Source organism: Balaenoptera musculus, chromosome 1 (genome assembly GCF_009873245.2).
Source record: "Balaenoptera musculus isolate JJ_BM4_2016_0621 chromosome 1, mBalMus1.pri.v3, whole genome shotgun sequence".
In the NCBI taxonomy this organism is placed as follows: Eukaryota; Metazoa; Chordata; class Mammalia; order Artiodactyla; family Balaenopteridae; genus Balaenoptera; species Balaenoptera musculus.
In genome coordinates this window covers 21657529-21674327 of record NC_045785.1, presented here as the reverse complement: position 1 = coordinate 21674327, position 16799 = coordinate 21657529, and the positions used below count along the sequence as shown (strand labels likewise).

Sequence of the window (16799 nt, the reverse complement as noted above, 5' to 3'; positions counted from 1 at the left end):
GAAGTTGGAACACAAGGTACTATACTTTCTAACCAGTGGTCACATTAATTTTTGTTTCAAATTTCTGGATTTAACAGACCACATATTCTTCTTTCCACTTCCAAAGTGCCCAGATTCAAACGCCTTCCATCAGAAACTTCCCTCTCTCATTATATATTTAAATTTAAAAGCTAAGTGATAGATTGTTCTTTAAAATATAGAACATAATTGTAATTCAGGACCAACTAGTTCTACCTATTAACAGGGTACAGCCAAGCTCACGAAAACACAATAATAAACAACAAGGATGATGATACCATTCTTTCCAAGTAGTTGCTGCAGCTGACTTCCTGTTTATAAGGCTCTGAGCTAATTTTCAGGCACAAGAAATAACGTGTATTTGACTCATTCAACTATAGTATCATTCAGACCCTAATGGTGGGGAGGGAGTTTTAAGACAAGCAATGACATTCTGAAATCCACCACCACCTCTACCATGTCTTACTTGCTGTGTGATTATGGCCATGTCCCTGAGCTTCTCTGTGTATCATGCTTGTTCAAAAGAGTAGCTAGGTGGGGAAGGAAAACAAAAGCCTCATTGGCTTGAAATCCAAAAATATATGCAAATCTTTTGTTACAAAAGACAAAAGAATGTAAACTGAAATGTTTTTGGTGAATTCTCCTTATTATAGTAGAAGCCATCTCACCCCTCGAATACAAGTCATTATATCTGATTTCCAAATTCCTTACAGGAAGAACTGTATTAAAATCACCAAAACACATGCACTCTCCACTTCCCTTAACTGAAAGCTTCTGACTTCCAAGAAGCCAGAAGCTCAGCAGAATGTAAAGTCTAAACCAGGAAACAACTCCCGATCCAAGCTGACCAAAGAGGAAAGAGAGGTGGGTGGAGGGAGGCAGATGACAAGAAAAACTAGGCTGACCACTGCAGCCAGTCGACTCATTCACTGCTCTGGAGGGGACACACACACACCCTCCCACCCTGCGGCTGTCAGGACTGCTGTCTTGGCCCCAACACCGTAAGAGCAGAACTCCTGAGAAGAAACTCGAGCTGCAGCTGGGGCTCCGGACCCTCGGAGTGCCTGGGCCTGGCAGACTCGGGGACAGCAGCCCGCCGTATCCAGAGCAGAGCACCCAAGACGGCCTCAGGTGTGGCCCTGGCCGTAGCCCTAGCCGGGCTCCGCGTCCCGGCAGCCTCACCCGGGCCTGTCCCCGGGACGGTCCCCGCCCCCCAGCCCGGTACCCCGGCTCACTGGCTTGGCTGATCCGCTGGATGTTGCCGCTGCACGTCTGGATGATGCTGTTGAAGTCCCGGAGCGGGGGCCCCGAGGCCCCCGGGTTCCGGTACATATCTAAGGGACCGTAGGACATGACGAGGAGCCGACACCGACTCGCCCTGCACCGCGCTCCTACCGGAAGCAGCCGCCAGACCCGACCAGCAGGCTGACAGGGAAACGGGGAAGAGAAAGGGCGGGGAAGGGGATAAAGCTGCGTGAGCGCTAGCCCCGCCCCCTCGCAGCGCGCACACGTCCGCCCTGGCTCCCCCACATTGCGCAGGCGCCTCTGGAACTGGTGTAGGCACGGTAGCTTAGAGACGTGACGCCCTGGAGCTTGGGGATGCGGGGCGGGGCGATGACATCATCCCATTGGGGCTCGGATTGGAGAATCTGAGGTGGCGGTGTTGTTTATCGCCAGGGCACGGTGACAGAAGGCAAGAATTTTTCGATTAGCATAAAATTGTACCAGATGATCTCAGCCCTAACATCCTATTCTGTTCTATTCTGAGCATTCAGGCCCAAATATGGAGAATTCGACAGCCTTGAAACCCAGATCCGTAACCAAACTCCTGAAATTCCTCACTCTGCTTCCATCCTCTAGGGCTTTGTTAGGATTTGTGGAGCACTTTTATGGTTTACAAATCACTTTCATTTCTCCCTCCACCCCTCTTCTAGTCTAAACAATAAAATGATAATAATAAGATTTCTTGAGCACGTATTATTTGTGATCCCCTCACTGCAATTCAGTTGTTCATAAGCTCTTTCACAGCAAGGGACGATGTTCTAACTATATTTTTACCTTCAGACTAGATAACGGACAATCGATTTTTTTAAATGTTGAAGTAAAGTAACTCGACAGAGCAAGCGTTATTATTTTCCCTTTTACAGTTGAGAAAGTTAAAACCATAGAGGTTAATTTGCTTTTCTGAGATTTGACTGCAAAACCCAAACACTAAGCTAATTGTATTGTCATCTTGCTATGTCCCTAAAACGCATTCTCATATTACCAAATTCATTCTCCATCTAAATCCCTCCCAAATAGCTTCTTCATCTATATCCCAAGCCAGGATTTCTTGGAGAACTAGACTCTCAAATTTTTAAAATCATTCTCTTAAGGAATTTGGAGTGTATGACCTCAATGTTCCCATAGAAGACTGCATTTTGTGAGCGTATGTTAGATGGAAAGACAAGAGTAGGAGGATTTTGCTTTGGGAGGAGATCAAGATAGAGAGAAGCGAAGGGGAACTGGCAGTGTTTGTTTCCTGTATTCTCCACCCCACTTCACCCCAGTCTGCTTTGCAATCTCTGGGGAATGGCCAAGAGAGGAAGCTGCTTGCCTGTGTAGGAGGGGACCCTAGATGGGTGAATGAGCCTGCATTCAGCCTTAGAGCTTTTGTAAGCAATGCTGTCTCTATTTTTCGTTGGAGCATTTATAAGAGCAATTTTTTCTCTTTAGAAAAGGACAGACGACATTTGGGTCCTCTCATTCTGGTTATTAAAATCATACGATTTCTTAGAATCCATAGTTTTATGTCCTATCTTATAGTAAATCGTGTACATTGTACTTTTTTTACCTATAAAATAGTCTTGAGAATGTTTTCATTTACATTTGATTCTATTTAAAGTGAAGTTCAGTAAAGGTATTTTTCTCCTAGGATTGAAAACATAGTGGTGGTTGTTATTGTTGGTTTCTTTCTCCAGCTAAAATAAAAAGTGGTTTTCCATCTGTGCCATGGCTATCTTGTGCTATATCTCATAGCAATACATTTGTGCCTTGCAAATACTAGATGTCAAATGAACATATATTGAATTTATACACAAATAATAAAAAATAACTATCATTTCTTAAATGCCCATCCAGGTAATGTGAACACATTTTACAAAGTTATTGGTAATACCTGAGATAAAGCCCATCTGATAAAGTGGCTTTATCTTTATATGGTCTGACAAAGTTAGGTTTATTAACTTACTGCTGCAAGGGGGACTACACACCAGAGGAATCATGGGGTATCTCACCAAGCACGGGAGAGGTAGAATTATTCCAGGATTTGGAAAGATGGAGTGTAGGTAAAATTTAAAAGAAGCAGTGTTTTTGATAGCCTCAAAGCACACCAGGCTATGTGTAAAGGGATTATCGTCAGGCCTGAGCTAACAAGAAGACTCAGAATCCTGTTTCCTTGGAAACTACAGCGTGGAGATAAATGTGGAATGCTGTATCTGGAAACCCCTTATCTGAAGCTCTGCACCTGGGTTGGAAATTGAGGCTGCTTCTCCGTGTCAAAGTAACTCAGGTCCTCCAGGCGAGAGTGGAATATTTCGTTCTTACCGATATTTCAAATAGCAAATTTTCTGAAAAAGCAGTGCTTTTAGAAAATGAGGTTTCTCAGCATTATGTCTTTCTGCTAATTGACAAAAACAGTTTTCACGGTTCGAACCCATCAAGGTGAGATTAGCTCCTAGGTAACAGAAAGGAAACTGGTCTTCTCTAGAGGTTCTGGGCACTTGCCCAGTGTCATCCAGCTATTAAATTGCAGAGCCATGATTCATACATATTCTATGATCCAGCAATTTTACTCCTACCTATATACTCAACAGATGTGCATCCATATGTGTTCCAAAAACCAAGTATAGGAAAGTTCATGACAGCATTTTTTACGACTAAGCAGCATTTCTCTGTGTTAATTTTTATTGCATCATAATTAACACACAATAGAATACACAGGTATTAAGTGTTCATTTCAATGAATTTTGACATTGGTATATACCCACGTAACCACCATCTAAACTGAGAAATAGAACACTTTCACTGTTACCCAAGAAAGTTTTTCTTCAGGCTGTGTTCTTTTTTTTTCTTTTAAGAGATGCTTTTTTTTTTGTAAGTCACCAATGTCTGTTTTATTTTTATTTATTTATTTAAATTTATTTATTTATTTTTGGCTCCGTTGGGTCTTCGTTGCTGCGCGCAGGCTTCTCTAGTTGCGGTGAGCAGGGGCTACTCTTCGTCGGGGTGCGCGGGCTTCTCATTGCGGTGGCTTCTCTTGTTGTGGAGCATGGGCTCTAGGCGCGCGGGCTTCAGTAGTTGTGGCACACGGGCTCAGTAGTTGTGGCTCGCGGGCTCTAGAGAGCAGGCTCAGTAGTTGTGGCACACGGGCTTAGTTGCTCCGCGGCATATGGGATCTTCCCAGACCAGGGCTCGAACCGGTGTCCCCTACATTGACAGGTGGATTCTTAACCACTGCGCCACCAGGGAAGTCCAGGCTGTGTTCCTTTCTAATCAATTCTCCTCATCTGCAGAAATCACTGTCTGATTTTTATCATTACAGATTAGTTTTGACTATTCTCAGGCTTCATCAAGAAGGGATCATACTTTATGTATTCTTTAGTGTTGGCTTATTTCAATTAATATAATGTTTTTGAGATTTATCCATGATATTGCATATGTCAGTGGTTTGGTCTTTATTGCTGACTAGTATTTTATCATATGCTCTTACTACAATTTGATTATCCATTCTGTTATTTATGGGCATTTGGATAGTTTCCAGTTCGAAGCTATTATGAAGATGGCCAGAGCAACGTTTATTTTTACAAGTTCCAAACTGGAAACAACCCAAATGTACCTCAACAGTAGGATAGATAAATTGTAGTATCATAGAGCATGAAAATTAATGGCCTACTGTTATGTGAGTAATGTGGGTGACCTTGTCCAAACATAATGTCTAGCAAAAGAAGCAGACAAAAATGAGTACATTCTGTATTATCCCATATTTATTAGGTTCAAAACCAGCAAAATGAATCTATATTATTAAAATTCAGAATAGCATGTAGTTAGTTTCTTGGTTTGGTTTGGTTTGGCTTTTTGTCTTGCTGTGCAGCTTACAGGATCTCAGTTTCCCGACCAGGGATTGAACACGGGCCACGGCAGTGAAAACCTGGAATCCTAAGCACTAGGCCACCATGGAACTCTCAGTTTTGAGGAAGAGAGGGAGTGACTAGGAATGGGCACATGGGATGGGCTAGGGTGCTGGTAGCAGTCTTTCTTGATCTGGGTGGTGATTATATAACTGTATTTACTTTGTGAAAATTCATCAAGTCATACATTTGTGATGTGTGTCCTCTTCTGTATATATGCTACACTTCAGTAAATACATCTCATATTTTAAAAATAAAGTATCATTATCACCAATATGACAAGCTTTCTGGGAAATGTAGGGAAGAGTCAGTGGAGAAATTCAAAGAAGTTTGCAAAGAAGTCTGTGTTAAAATTAGCACTCATCATATATTGCCAGTGGGAATGCAAACTTGTACAACCACTTGGAAAAGTTTGTCAGTATCTTAGAAAATAAAACATAAATTTATCACGCAATCCAGCAATCCCACTGCCAGGTATTTACCCAAGAGAAATGAAAGCACATGTTCATATAAAGATGTGTATGCAAATGTGTTAGCTTTATTCATAGTAACCAAAAATTAGAAATAACTCAAATATCCGTCAGCTGCTGAATAGATAAGCAAATTGTGGTACATCTATACAATGGAAAACTTTTCAGCTATAAGAAGGAACAAACTACTGAAACACGGAATAAATTTACTGAGACGTGCAACAACATGGATGAATCTCAAATGCATATGCTAAATGAAAGAAGTCAGACATGAAAGTCTACATACTGTTTGATTCCATTTATATGACATTCTGGAAAAGGCAAGGCTATAAGGATAGAGATCAGATTAATGGTTGCCAGGGGCTGGAGCTGGGGGAGGGAACTGACTGCCAAGGGGCACAAGGGAAGTTTTTGTGCTGATGGAAATGTTCCATGTCTTGATACACAACTGCATACATCCATCAAAATCTTTTTGATCTATACACTGAGAAGGATAAATTTTACCATATGCAAATTATATCTTATTAAACTTAAAGAAAAATGGCACTCTAAGGATCAGTGTAATGAAGTGGCATGCATGAGGTGGGTAATGTGGAGTTGAAAAAAAGATATAAAAGTTGTGGGTTGCGTGAATCTGGGGATAAAGTGATCTGGAGATAAAGTAACTTTGGAAGCAAAAAACAAGTGAACATATATGTTCACTCTATTTTGTCACTGTTGTTTTCTCTCTCAAGAAACAGAAAATGTCCCTGCGAACATAGCGCTGCGAGTGGCGCGCAGCGTGCGGGCCGCGGTCTGCAACCGGCGCGCCATCTCTGCGCCCAACGCGCCCTGCCCGCTGCGGCCCTGGGGACTGCGGGCGGGCGCCGTCCGGGCGCTGCGCACCGGCCCCGCTCTGCTGTCGGGTCGTAAATTCACAGACAAACATGAATGGGTAACAACAGAAAACGGTGTTGGAACAGGGGGAATCAGCAATTTTGCACAGGAAGCTTTGGGAGATGTTGTTTACTGTAGTCTGCCTGAAGTTGGGACAAAATTGATAAAACAAGAGGAATTTGGTGCTTTGGAAAGTGTGAGAGCTGCTAGTGAACTCTATTCTCTATCAGGAGAAGTAACTGAAATTAATGAAGCTCTAACAGAAAATCCAGGACTTGTCAACAAATCTTGTTATGAAGATGGTTGGCTGATCAAGATGACACTCAGTAACCCTTCAGAACTAGATGAACTAATGAGTGAAGAAGCATATGAGAAATACATAAAATCTATTGAGGAGTGAAAATGGAACCCCTAAATAAACTAGTTTGAAACAACTTAATTTAGCATAGTTGTCTTAAATTAGTGGTGGATAGATTTTTAAAAAGCAACTTTTAGCAAAAGAAACTACTTGAAACAATGTTGCCTGAAGAAAATACCCCTTAACTTCCTAATGATTTCAGATAAACACTATGCATCTTTTTCACAACACCCTGTGATTTTTAGGCTGGTCTCCAGTTATAATACTCAGAATTCCTGAAATTATCTGTGGTAAAACTAGTTATAAAAATTATGTAATTCAAGGATAACATTGTTATCTTAACCTTATATAATATTGTAACTTGCTTACAGCCATCCCTGGATTTGGGTCAAAATACTCAATGAACTTGCCACTGGAAATAAATGACAGTGGAGAAAAGTTTGTTAGTTGTATAGTGTCCAGTGAAGAACATTACTATCTTAATTTTGCAATATACTGTGTTTGCTGGTGCTATTTTTATACAATGAAGCAACAGCCTTGCAGGAAAATAAGAAACAGTTTAATAATAAAATATTCAACTTCTTAAAAAAAAAAAAAAGAAACAAAAAATGTAGATTCTGTGAAGTCTTGCATAATAATAGCTTAAAAAATCGAGTGCAGGGGCTTCCCTGGTGGCGCAGTGGTTAAGAGTCTGCCTGCCAATGCAGGGAACACGGGTTCGAGCCCTGGTCTGGGAAGATCCCACATGCCGCGGAGGAACTAAGCCCGTGAGCCACAACTACTGAGCCTGCGTGTCTGGAGCCTGTGCTCCGCAACGGGAGAGGCCGCGACAGTGAGAGGCCCGCACACCACGATGAAGAGTGGCCCCCACTTGCCGCAACTGGAGAAAGCCCTTGCACAGAAACGAAGACCCAACACAGCCAAAAATAAATAAATAAATAAATTTATAAAAAAAAAAAAAAAAATCGAGTGCATACTATGTGCCAAGCACTGTTCTAGAGACTTCTACATACATTATTTAATCCTCACAACAACCCTAAGTAGAGATAGAACTCACACACAGGCAGTCTGACTTCAGAGCTAACCACAGCCTGACACAGTGTCACTTTTCAAGTAGAGTTGATAATCTGCTTCAGTGACAGCCTGACAAGCACTGGCAGGCAAAGTGGTTAATTGACTCCAGTCATAACTAAGAAATATGAACTCCTTTCCCCCAAATGCCAACTTTCATTCGTGCCTTCAAAATCTAGAGATTCACATAGTTGTTACTCAACCTTATTAGTCAAAGGTCAATGTGGTAGCCAGTCTCCAAGTTGGACCCCAGTGGTTCTGCCTCCTGATATGAATGCACATGGGTAGTCCCATTCCACATTGAATAGTGTCAGTAATTTTTTTTTAATTTATTTACTTATTTTTGGTTGCGTTGGGTCTTTGTTGCTGTGTGCAGGCTTTCTCTAGTTGCAGCGAGCAGGTGTTACTCTTTGTTGCAGTGCACGGGCTTCTCATTGTGGTGGCTTCTCTTGCTGCGGAGCACAGGCTCTAGGCGCACGGGCTTCAGTAGTTGTGGCATGCAGGTTCAGTAGTTGTGGCTCGCGGGCTCTAGAGCGCAGGCTCAGTAGTTGTGGCACACGGGCTTAGTTGCTCCATGGCTTGTGGGATCTTCCCAGATCAGGGCTCGAACCCGTGTCCCCTGCATTGGCAGGCGGATTCTTAACCACCGTGCCACCGGGAAGTCCAGTGTCAGTAATTTGTCCTCTGTAACCAATAGGGTATTGCAGAAATGATGCAGTGTGACATCCGAAGATAGACCATGAAAGACATTGCAGCTTCTGCCTTGTGCCTTGTTCTCTTAAATTCGGTTTGGTTCCAAAATCCATTCTCTATGTGGCAGATTACATATATATATTTTTTTTTTAATAAATTTATTTATTTATTTTTGGCTCCGTTGACTCTTCGTTGTTGGGTCTTTGTTGCTGAGCGCAGGCTTTCTCTAGTTGCGGCGAGCAGGGGCTTCTCTTCGCTGTGGTGAGTGGGCTTCTCACTGGGGTGGCTTCTCTTGTTGTGGAGCTCAGGCTCTAGGTGCATGGGCTTCAGTAGTTGTGGCACATGGGCTCAGTAATTGTGGCTCGCGAGCTCTAGAGAGCAGGCTCAGTAGTTGTGGCGCACAGGCCTAGTTGCTCCGCGGCATGTGGGATCTTCCCGGACCAGGGCTCGAACCTATGTCCCCTGCATTGGCAGGCGGATTCTTAACCACTGTGCCACCAGGGAAGTCCGGCAGATTACATTTTTTAAAATTGCCTCCACAGTAGCTTCCATCCCACATGCTTTTCTACTTTGTCACCCTCTCATCAAGAGAAGGGATCTATGTCCCCTCCCCTTGAGTCTGGATGGACTCCTGACTGCTTTGACCAATAAAGTGCTGCAGAAGTGAGGTAATGTGACCTCTGAGGACAGGTCAGATGATGAAACACAGCTTCAGATTTGTTCACTTGTGCTTGGAGTCTTGATCCACCATGGAAGAAGTCTGATTACCTTGAGGCCACCGTGCTGGGGAAGGCTGAGTTATATATGGAGGGGCCCTACATAGGTGCTTCAGTCAGCATTACTAGACTTTGTCATCTCAGTCCAGGCACTAGATACACAAGTAAGCAGAGCCTTCAGAGAGATGATTCCAGTTCCAATAAGTTTCCTTCAGCTTTTGAATCTTCCTGGCTGAGGACCCAGACATTAAAGAACAAAGACCAGTCGTCCCCACAGTGCCCTGTCCAAATTCTTGATCAACAGAGTTTGTGGGCATATTAAAATGGTTGTTTTAAAACACTAAATTTTGGGGAGTTACCTGGCGGTCCAGTGCTTAGGACTCAGTGCTTTCACTGCCTTGGTCAGGGAGCTAAGATCCCGCAAGCCCCCGGCACAGCCAAAACAAAAAACAAACACCTAAATTTGGGGGTAATTTGTTATGCAGGAATAATAACCACAACACTCTGTTGGTCCTGACAGTTTGGACCTTCCCGAAAACGGCCCCTCCCCCAAAATCCTCAAACTGACCGTCAGCTGAAGATAGCTATACTGCAGGTAACACATGGTCTTAAACTGAAAAGGATGCAACCAAAATCCTGCTAAGTTGCTTTTAAGGTTATTTAGAGTGGTTGAAGAACTTCCTGAAGAACTAGATGGTATCTTTCTCTGTTTATACTATATTCTTCCCCCTACAGCGGTTTATACGGCTGTGTAAATGGATAAATTAAGGTAATTCACACAATAAATGTGGTCATAAACATAACCTACTGTCATAGTCTGTTTGGGCTGCTATAACAACATATCACAGACTGGGTAGCTTATAAACAACAGAAATTTATTTTTCACATTTCTGGCAGCTGGGAGGTTCAAGATCAAGGGGCCAGCATGGTCGCGTTCTAGTGAGGGCCCTCTTCCAGATTCATAGCTGGCACCTTCTGGCTCTGTCCTCATATGGTAGAAGGGGCAAGGGATTTCTTTGGAGCATCCTTTATGAGGGCACTAATCCCATTCATGAGGGCAGAACCTAAGCTCCTCCTAAAGGCCCCACCTCCTAATACTACCATCTCTAGGCGTTAGGATCTCAACATATGAATCTGGCGGAGAGGAGGGGGGCAATAAACATTCAGACCATAGCACCTATAAAACTATCTTTATTTAGAGAAAATAAGTTGTCATTGCCACCTATAGAACAGAATGACCAGGATGTGACAGTGATAATGTCTGAAAGGCACCTGTTATTTAGAAACCTACTAGCACCAACGTTTCAAACCAATACATTCCTCTCCTTGAGAGGACATCTCAAAAACCTTTCACTCATACCTTATAAAGATTCATCCCGTATTAATTTTGAGTAATAATGGTAAATATAAAATCAAGGAACAATGGTGTTGTCCAATATTCCATTAAATGGGAGCCTCATGAGGAGAGTAACGTTGTCAATTGTCTTCACTGCTGTATCCTCATTGCCTACCAGTGCTTATAACAAAGCAAGCACTTAAACTGAATAAATAAACTCAAAGAAGAAAGAGAATGATTTTATTCTCTGACAGACATAAAACTCCCTATTAGCACTGTTAGGTTTTTAATTGTTTAAATTCTACAAGCAAGACAAACTGACTCTTTTCTAGGTTGAAGGGGATTATGGGATATGTCTGTTGGTGAACCAGCAAGAAATAAATGAAAAAAAAAAACAAAACAATTATACTTAAGTCAATATGAATTTTTATTAACACACATTTTTCAAAGTCTGTACAAACCAAAACATTCCTGTGTTTTAAAAGGTCCATTATTACAAACATACAAATAAACAAAAGGTGTTACCAAAAGTTAGCTACTCAATTTCATGGTAAAACAGTGTCATGATTTTTAAAAACCAAAATTTCAAGACTGAGGTTTCTTCCTTCCCTTTTTGGAACTTGTGGAAAGTTAGAAAATGTGTGGATTTGCTTTATATTAAATGCCAAGACCTTAAAAAAAGATTTAGTATAAAACTAAATGTGTTTTTACATTGTCACTTCATGTAACAGAATTTCTCAAGTCTTTAAAATTAAAAAAAAAATGACTGTAACTTTTTTCACAATCTTTTCCCCATAGTCAATGTAAATGCATCTGAAAATATTATCTGACAGTTTTTTACCTAAAAGTTTCTCATTCAAAAAGTTACAAAACTATTTAGCACTGCCATTTCCCTTGCTTAGAAGGGAAAATTACATCCTCTACTAGAGTGATAGATAAGTAACATGGTCCATTGTTTCTCTTACCAGAAGGAAGCCACTCATTTCCACATCTCTGTCCAATTATGTGCATGGCTCCACTTGTGAGAATGCTCACAAATTAGAAGCATTTGCTCCTAGGAAATGCCTAGCAAGTTAAACTTACTGCTACACTTTTGGTAGACTGAGGTACAAATGTCATCTGCCCTTATGATTACCTCTAACTCTAGTACCACCCCCTACATTAATGATTCCAAGGTAGCTGGTTTTACTGTTTCATGGCACACTACACATCTCTAGTTCCTTTCACAAACATCATCTAGAGGACCTGAGAGTATGGCTAGAAAAGCAAATCTATCCTCTCACCTGGAAAAGAGAATCCATGTGCCTACTGGGTCAAGAAGGGAAAACAGGACACAGTTCAGGCTGCGGCCAAGCTGCTTCTGAGAAGCACCTGTTTTCAACACATTTCCATGAAAGGCAGGGAGTGTACAGGCTGGGGTGGGTGACGACGAGTGGGGAAAAGGTACAGTGATATCATTCTCCCAGCAGGACTTACAGTCCGTACTGAAGCAGCTCATACTAACCTCCAAAATGCTCTGTAGTCTGAATATTATCCCATTTTGAATCATGTAAAAAAAAAGTTACCTGAAAATGGCCCAGTATGACAACTGATATAAGTAAAGGGCATTTTGTTAAAAAGAGGTGGCAGTGTGAGAATTTAAAATCAGTCACGTAAAACAATCAAGAAAGGGGTGGGGGAGAGAAGTGTCCAGTACAACCTGGACAACCCTTCTTTCTGCCTTTACTTAGAAAGACAGACTGTCCAAATCTTTGCTACCTCCCTTAAGTATCTTCTTACATGGTCTTCCAAGAAATCCTCCAAAAGGCACTTAACTCCATACTTACATATTGAATTGTTTCACCCTAGCAATCAGTTTTTAAGACTCCAAGGTAACAAGAAAGAAAAGATCTGATTCTTTTACTAAACGCTAGAGAGTAGGACTTTTTTTTAAGAGGCATCACTTTTACAAGAAGAACAAGCTAGGCTACCATTACTCCTTTATCAAGAAAAAGTTTCTTTTTTTAAAAAATAAATAAAACTCTGGCTATACATAGTACAAAGTTCATACATAATATACCTGGAAAAAAACCCAAGAGTATACCCTGAAGCAAAAGGTTTATTGGAGAGAAAAATTCTCTTCCACTGTACCAAGTCTTAAGGTGGCAGTTTTCAAAGTTCAGAGGGTGGCAGTGATACGTAATTAATGCCAACTATTTGCTCATGGGTATGGCAGGATGCAATGATGGACCAAAAAAAAAAAAAAAAACATTCTGCACATAATACTGAGCAGTGACCACCACACACAGAAAAAAAAGTAACAAAAGAGAGACAGACAGAGAGACAGTAGTACTGAGAGAAGGGTTGGGGGTAGAGAGGGGAGTGTGAGAGAGTGAGAGAGTGAGAGAGAGAGAGAGAGAGAGAGAGAGAGAGAGAGAGAGAGAGAGAGAGAGAGAGAGAGAGAGAGAGAGAGAGAGAGAGCCTGAAACCCCAACATTCAAGCATGCAGTCATAATACAGCACAAACCAGGTGTTTCCACTCAGTCCCACTGCAATCGCACAAAGAAGGATAACTATAGTAAAACAGATTTCTTAAGAAAGCTTGCAATTCCCAGAGAACAGCTACGTTGCCACCCTAACCCAGGAATCCATTGCTATTGCCAGGAGCGTCCTTGTGGTCTCTCATGGAGAGGTTATAGCTCCTGACTTCTCTGACTTCTTGCTCTTGGACAAGGCAGCTGCCTGCTTCAGGAGCTCTCGGTTTTTGGCCTTAAAAAAAAAAAAAAAAAAAATCAGTACACGCAAGACGTTTTAGCAGGATAGGCTATGTTTTTCATGCAGATGCTAAGGGAGACAATGCAGAGGTCAGGAAGAGGTGAACAAATTCTAGAGACAGAAAACAACAGAAAGCTCTAGGGTTTGGTTCAGAGGGAAGAAAGTATTTGCTGGAGATTAATCAGTGTACTTCAATCTCCTGGGATCCACTATTACAAAAGGATGTTTTATGAAACACAAACGAACCATGGAGTGCCTTAATGTGCTGGATAAACAGAATTTACAATTCAGACATCTGGAATCACATCTGGTTTATCCAAAAATCAAAGAACACATTTATTAATTCCACTGTTTTTGAGGGAAAAAGATCAGAACACATCCAAGAGAAAATATTAAAAGACATCTATAAGGTGGATTAATGTGATTTGTCAATTCTCTGAGAAAAGAGAAATCTAAGAGATGATCACTTAAAATACCATCAGCTAAATAAACCAGAGTTACCATATTAAATAGGCAGAGTCACCTGCAATTGTTCTGTAACTTCTTTGTGGGTTTTCTCCATCTGGTTCATTTTGGCTCTCATCTGAGATTCTTGGTATTGAAAATCAGCCTTCAGCTCCGTGATCTGAGGGAAAAAAAGGCAGAGTGACCAGAAGAAATCTCGGTGCAATGAGAAATGTTTTGGTACCAGAGCGCTAAATGGTCTCCCAAAGTAATGAAATCCAGGGCTCTCCTTAAGATTCATACCTAAATCAAAGCCAGGGAACTGTGTACCCTATTTTTTCTAATGATTTCCTGAAAATTACACAAAATCCTGAAATAGCATGTTTGATACTTAACCACTTACTAGAAGGTTTTAGATATTTCATGTATTTAATATATGCAATAATCTTTCAAATACCTCCAAATAAATCAGTGATTATAACAAATATGACTGACAGTTTGAGAGAAGCCATGAGAATAACAGCTGCTGCCATTTACTGAATTTTTACCTTGTTCCAGGCAAACTGTTTGATTATATTATTTCATTCAATCCTATGATAACCCTGTGGGAGAGTAATGTTATTCTTCCAATTTTATAGATGGGAACATCAAAGGCTTAGAAAGGGTTAAGTGGCCAAGATCATACATGTTAGCAAGTAGCAGAGCTAGAATTCAAACTCCAGGCCTTCTTCTATTGACTACGCTATTCAAGGAACACAGAGAAGAGGTATCTAAATCAGAGAAGTGATGTGTGAGCTGAGTTTTGAGGTACAAGCAGCAACTGGCACATGAGGTAAGGAAAAGGGCATCCAAGCAAAGGGAACAGTATGGGCACAGGCAGAGTGCGAGATAATTGAGAGCTTGTTCAAATGACTGATGAGAGTGTCAGGAGATGAGGCTACTGATAGGCAGGCATGATGTGGAAGAGCCCGTGTTCCAACCCAAGAGTGTGACCTTGATCCTGAAAGTTATGGGAAATAATCTACTACTCGTTTTTGCTCCTTCTAAAACCCTAACTTTGTGGGAATTCCCCGGCGGTCCAGTGGTTAGGACTCAGCGCTTTCACTGCCCTGGTCCAGGTTCAACCCCTGGTGGGGGAACTAAGATCCCGCAATTGCAAAGCACTAGAAACAAGTGTTCATTTTGTCTCTATTTTGCAAAAATCCTTTTATGTGTCATTCTGATCTAGTTCATGAAGAAAATATACTTGGGCCTGCTTTCATCTGACAGTCATGCAGTAACTTGGAAAGAATATTGGTCTCTTCCTATGAATCTCCACCTTACTAGCAGAGTAGAAACATAGCACAGTAGAAACAGTAGGGTCAGAAAGATTTGGGTTCATTCCATTGTTCTGCCTGATTCGGACATTTAATTTGGTCGTTTAATCCTCTTGGGTCCACTTCCTCATCTGTAAGATGAGGTAGAAATCAGATGCAAAGAATGCACGTAAAGATTTTAACATTATAAATATCTTTGTTAGCCATTCAGAATGAATCATAGCATTCCGAACACAGTGCAAAACAACATACAGCCTCAGGAAGAAAACAGAGCTAGAGGAAGGGACTGGAACCCTAAGGGGGAAAATACTGAAGGTACTTACTGTTCATCTATGAAATGATGATAATAATAACTCCTACTTCAAAGTGTTGTTATGGGGATAAATGAGTTAGTATATATAAGCACTTAGAATGGGGTCAGGCACACAGTAAGCATCCAAAAAGTTAGCTATTATTTTTATTGTTATTAAAATATTAAGGCAAAAATGAGATATTCTCTAACAATCTGAAAATAAGAAATAATAGATATGAATCAGAACAAAGACATAAAAAATTCCCCTAAAGAGGGGAAGATGACTCTTAGACCAGAATAAGGCTTTACTGAAGATATTAATGAGCTCAAAGAGTAGGTCACTCAGGAAGGGAGATGTCAGCAATAGAAACAAAGTGATGTAGTCACAGAGGAAGGCCTACCTGAACACTGTCCAGGGAGGAGAGAGACCTGGTCCACATATTTTGAGTATTACTGTCCCCTGGACACAGCCATCTCAATAATAGAGACGGAGGCATCAGGTTCCCCTAGTCTGAGAGCACTAAAAATTCCAATTATGTAACTACTTCCTCTTGTCCCAACTCCATGCTCATTCAGCACCCTCTGATTATAAGCTTCCTCGATAGCTTATGCTGAGAAGAGTAGTACTCTGTTATATTAAGAGGCAGACATTATAGTTGTGAATTAAGAGGCAGACATTAGGGCTTCCCTGGTGGCGCAGTGGTTGAGAATCCGCCTGCCAATGCAGGGGACACAGGTTCAAGCCCTGGCCCGGAAAGATCCCACATGCCGTGGAGCAACTAAGCCCGTGCCCCACAGCTACTGAGCCTGTGCCCTAGAGCCCGCGAGCCACAACTATTGAGCCCATGTGCTGCAACTTACTGAAGCCCGCGCACCTAGAGCCCGTGCTCTGCAACAAGAGAAGCCACTGCAATGAGAAGCCCGCGCACCACAACAAAGAGTAGCCCCCCGATCTCCACAACTAGAGAAAGCCCACGTGCAGCAATGAAGACCCAACGCAGCCAAAAATAAATAAATAAAATAATAAATAAATTTTTAAAAAAATTAAAAAAAAAAAAAGAGGCAGACATTATAGTTTTACACATCATCTCTGTAAGCTTGGTCAACATCGGTCCTCCCTTAGAAGTGGAAGCTTCCTCCAAATGCAGGAAAGAAAAATCAACTTTTGGGACTTCCCTGGTGGCACAGTGGTTAAGAATCCACCTGCCAATGCAGGGGACACGGGTTCGAGCCCTGGTCCGGGAAGATCCCACATGCCACGGAGCAACTAAGCCCGTGCACCACAAC

General features: G+C 41.7%; 2 protein-coding genes and 1 long non-coding RNA gene across 3 annotated transcripts in view; 1 reads left to right on the top strand and 2 right to left on the bottom strand.

Moving 5' to 3' along the window:
* STX12 (syntaxin 12) overlaps positions 1–1519 on the bottom strand; it is a 33992-nt gene extending 32473 nt beyond the window's left edge. The window contains exon 1 of the mRNA XM_036867121.1: positions 1254–1519. Coding sequence (XP_036723016.1) covers positions 1254–1371 — 118 coding nt within the window. The 5' untranslated portion in view covers positions 1372–1519. The remainder of the gene's footprint in view (positions 1–1253) is intronic.
* A 1760-nt stretch (positions 1520–3279) lies between these two features.
* LOC118894893 (glycine cleavage system H protein, mitochondrial-like) lies at positions 3280–7153 on the top strand. The gene is made up of 2 exons (XM_036851645.1): positions 3280–3307; positions 6391–7153. Exons 1-2 carry the CDS (start codon positions 3280–3282, stop codon positions 6930–6932), a joined length of 570 nt encoding a protein of 189 aa, XP_036707540.1. The 3' UTR covers positions 6933–7153.
* A 3956-nt stretch (positions 7154–11109) lies between these two features.
* Positions 11110–16254, bottom strand: LOC118882032. Its single transcript, XR_005016651.1, has 2 exons — positions 13984–16254; positions 11110–13454 (listed from the first exon to the last, which is right to left on the bottom strand). It is a non-coding gene; the product is annotated as an uncharacterized LOC118882032 (long non-coding RNA).
* Between the last annotated feature and the right edge of the window lie 545 nt (positions 16255–16799).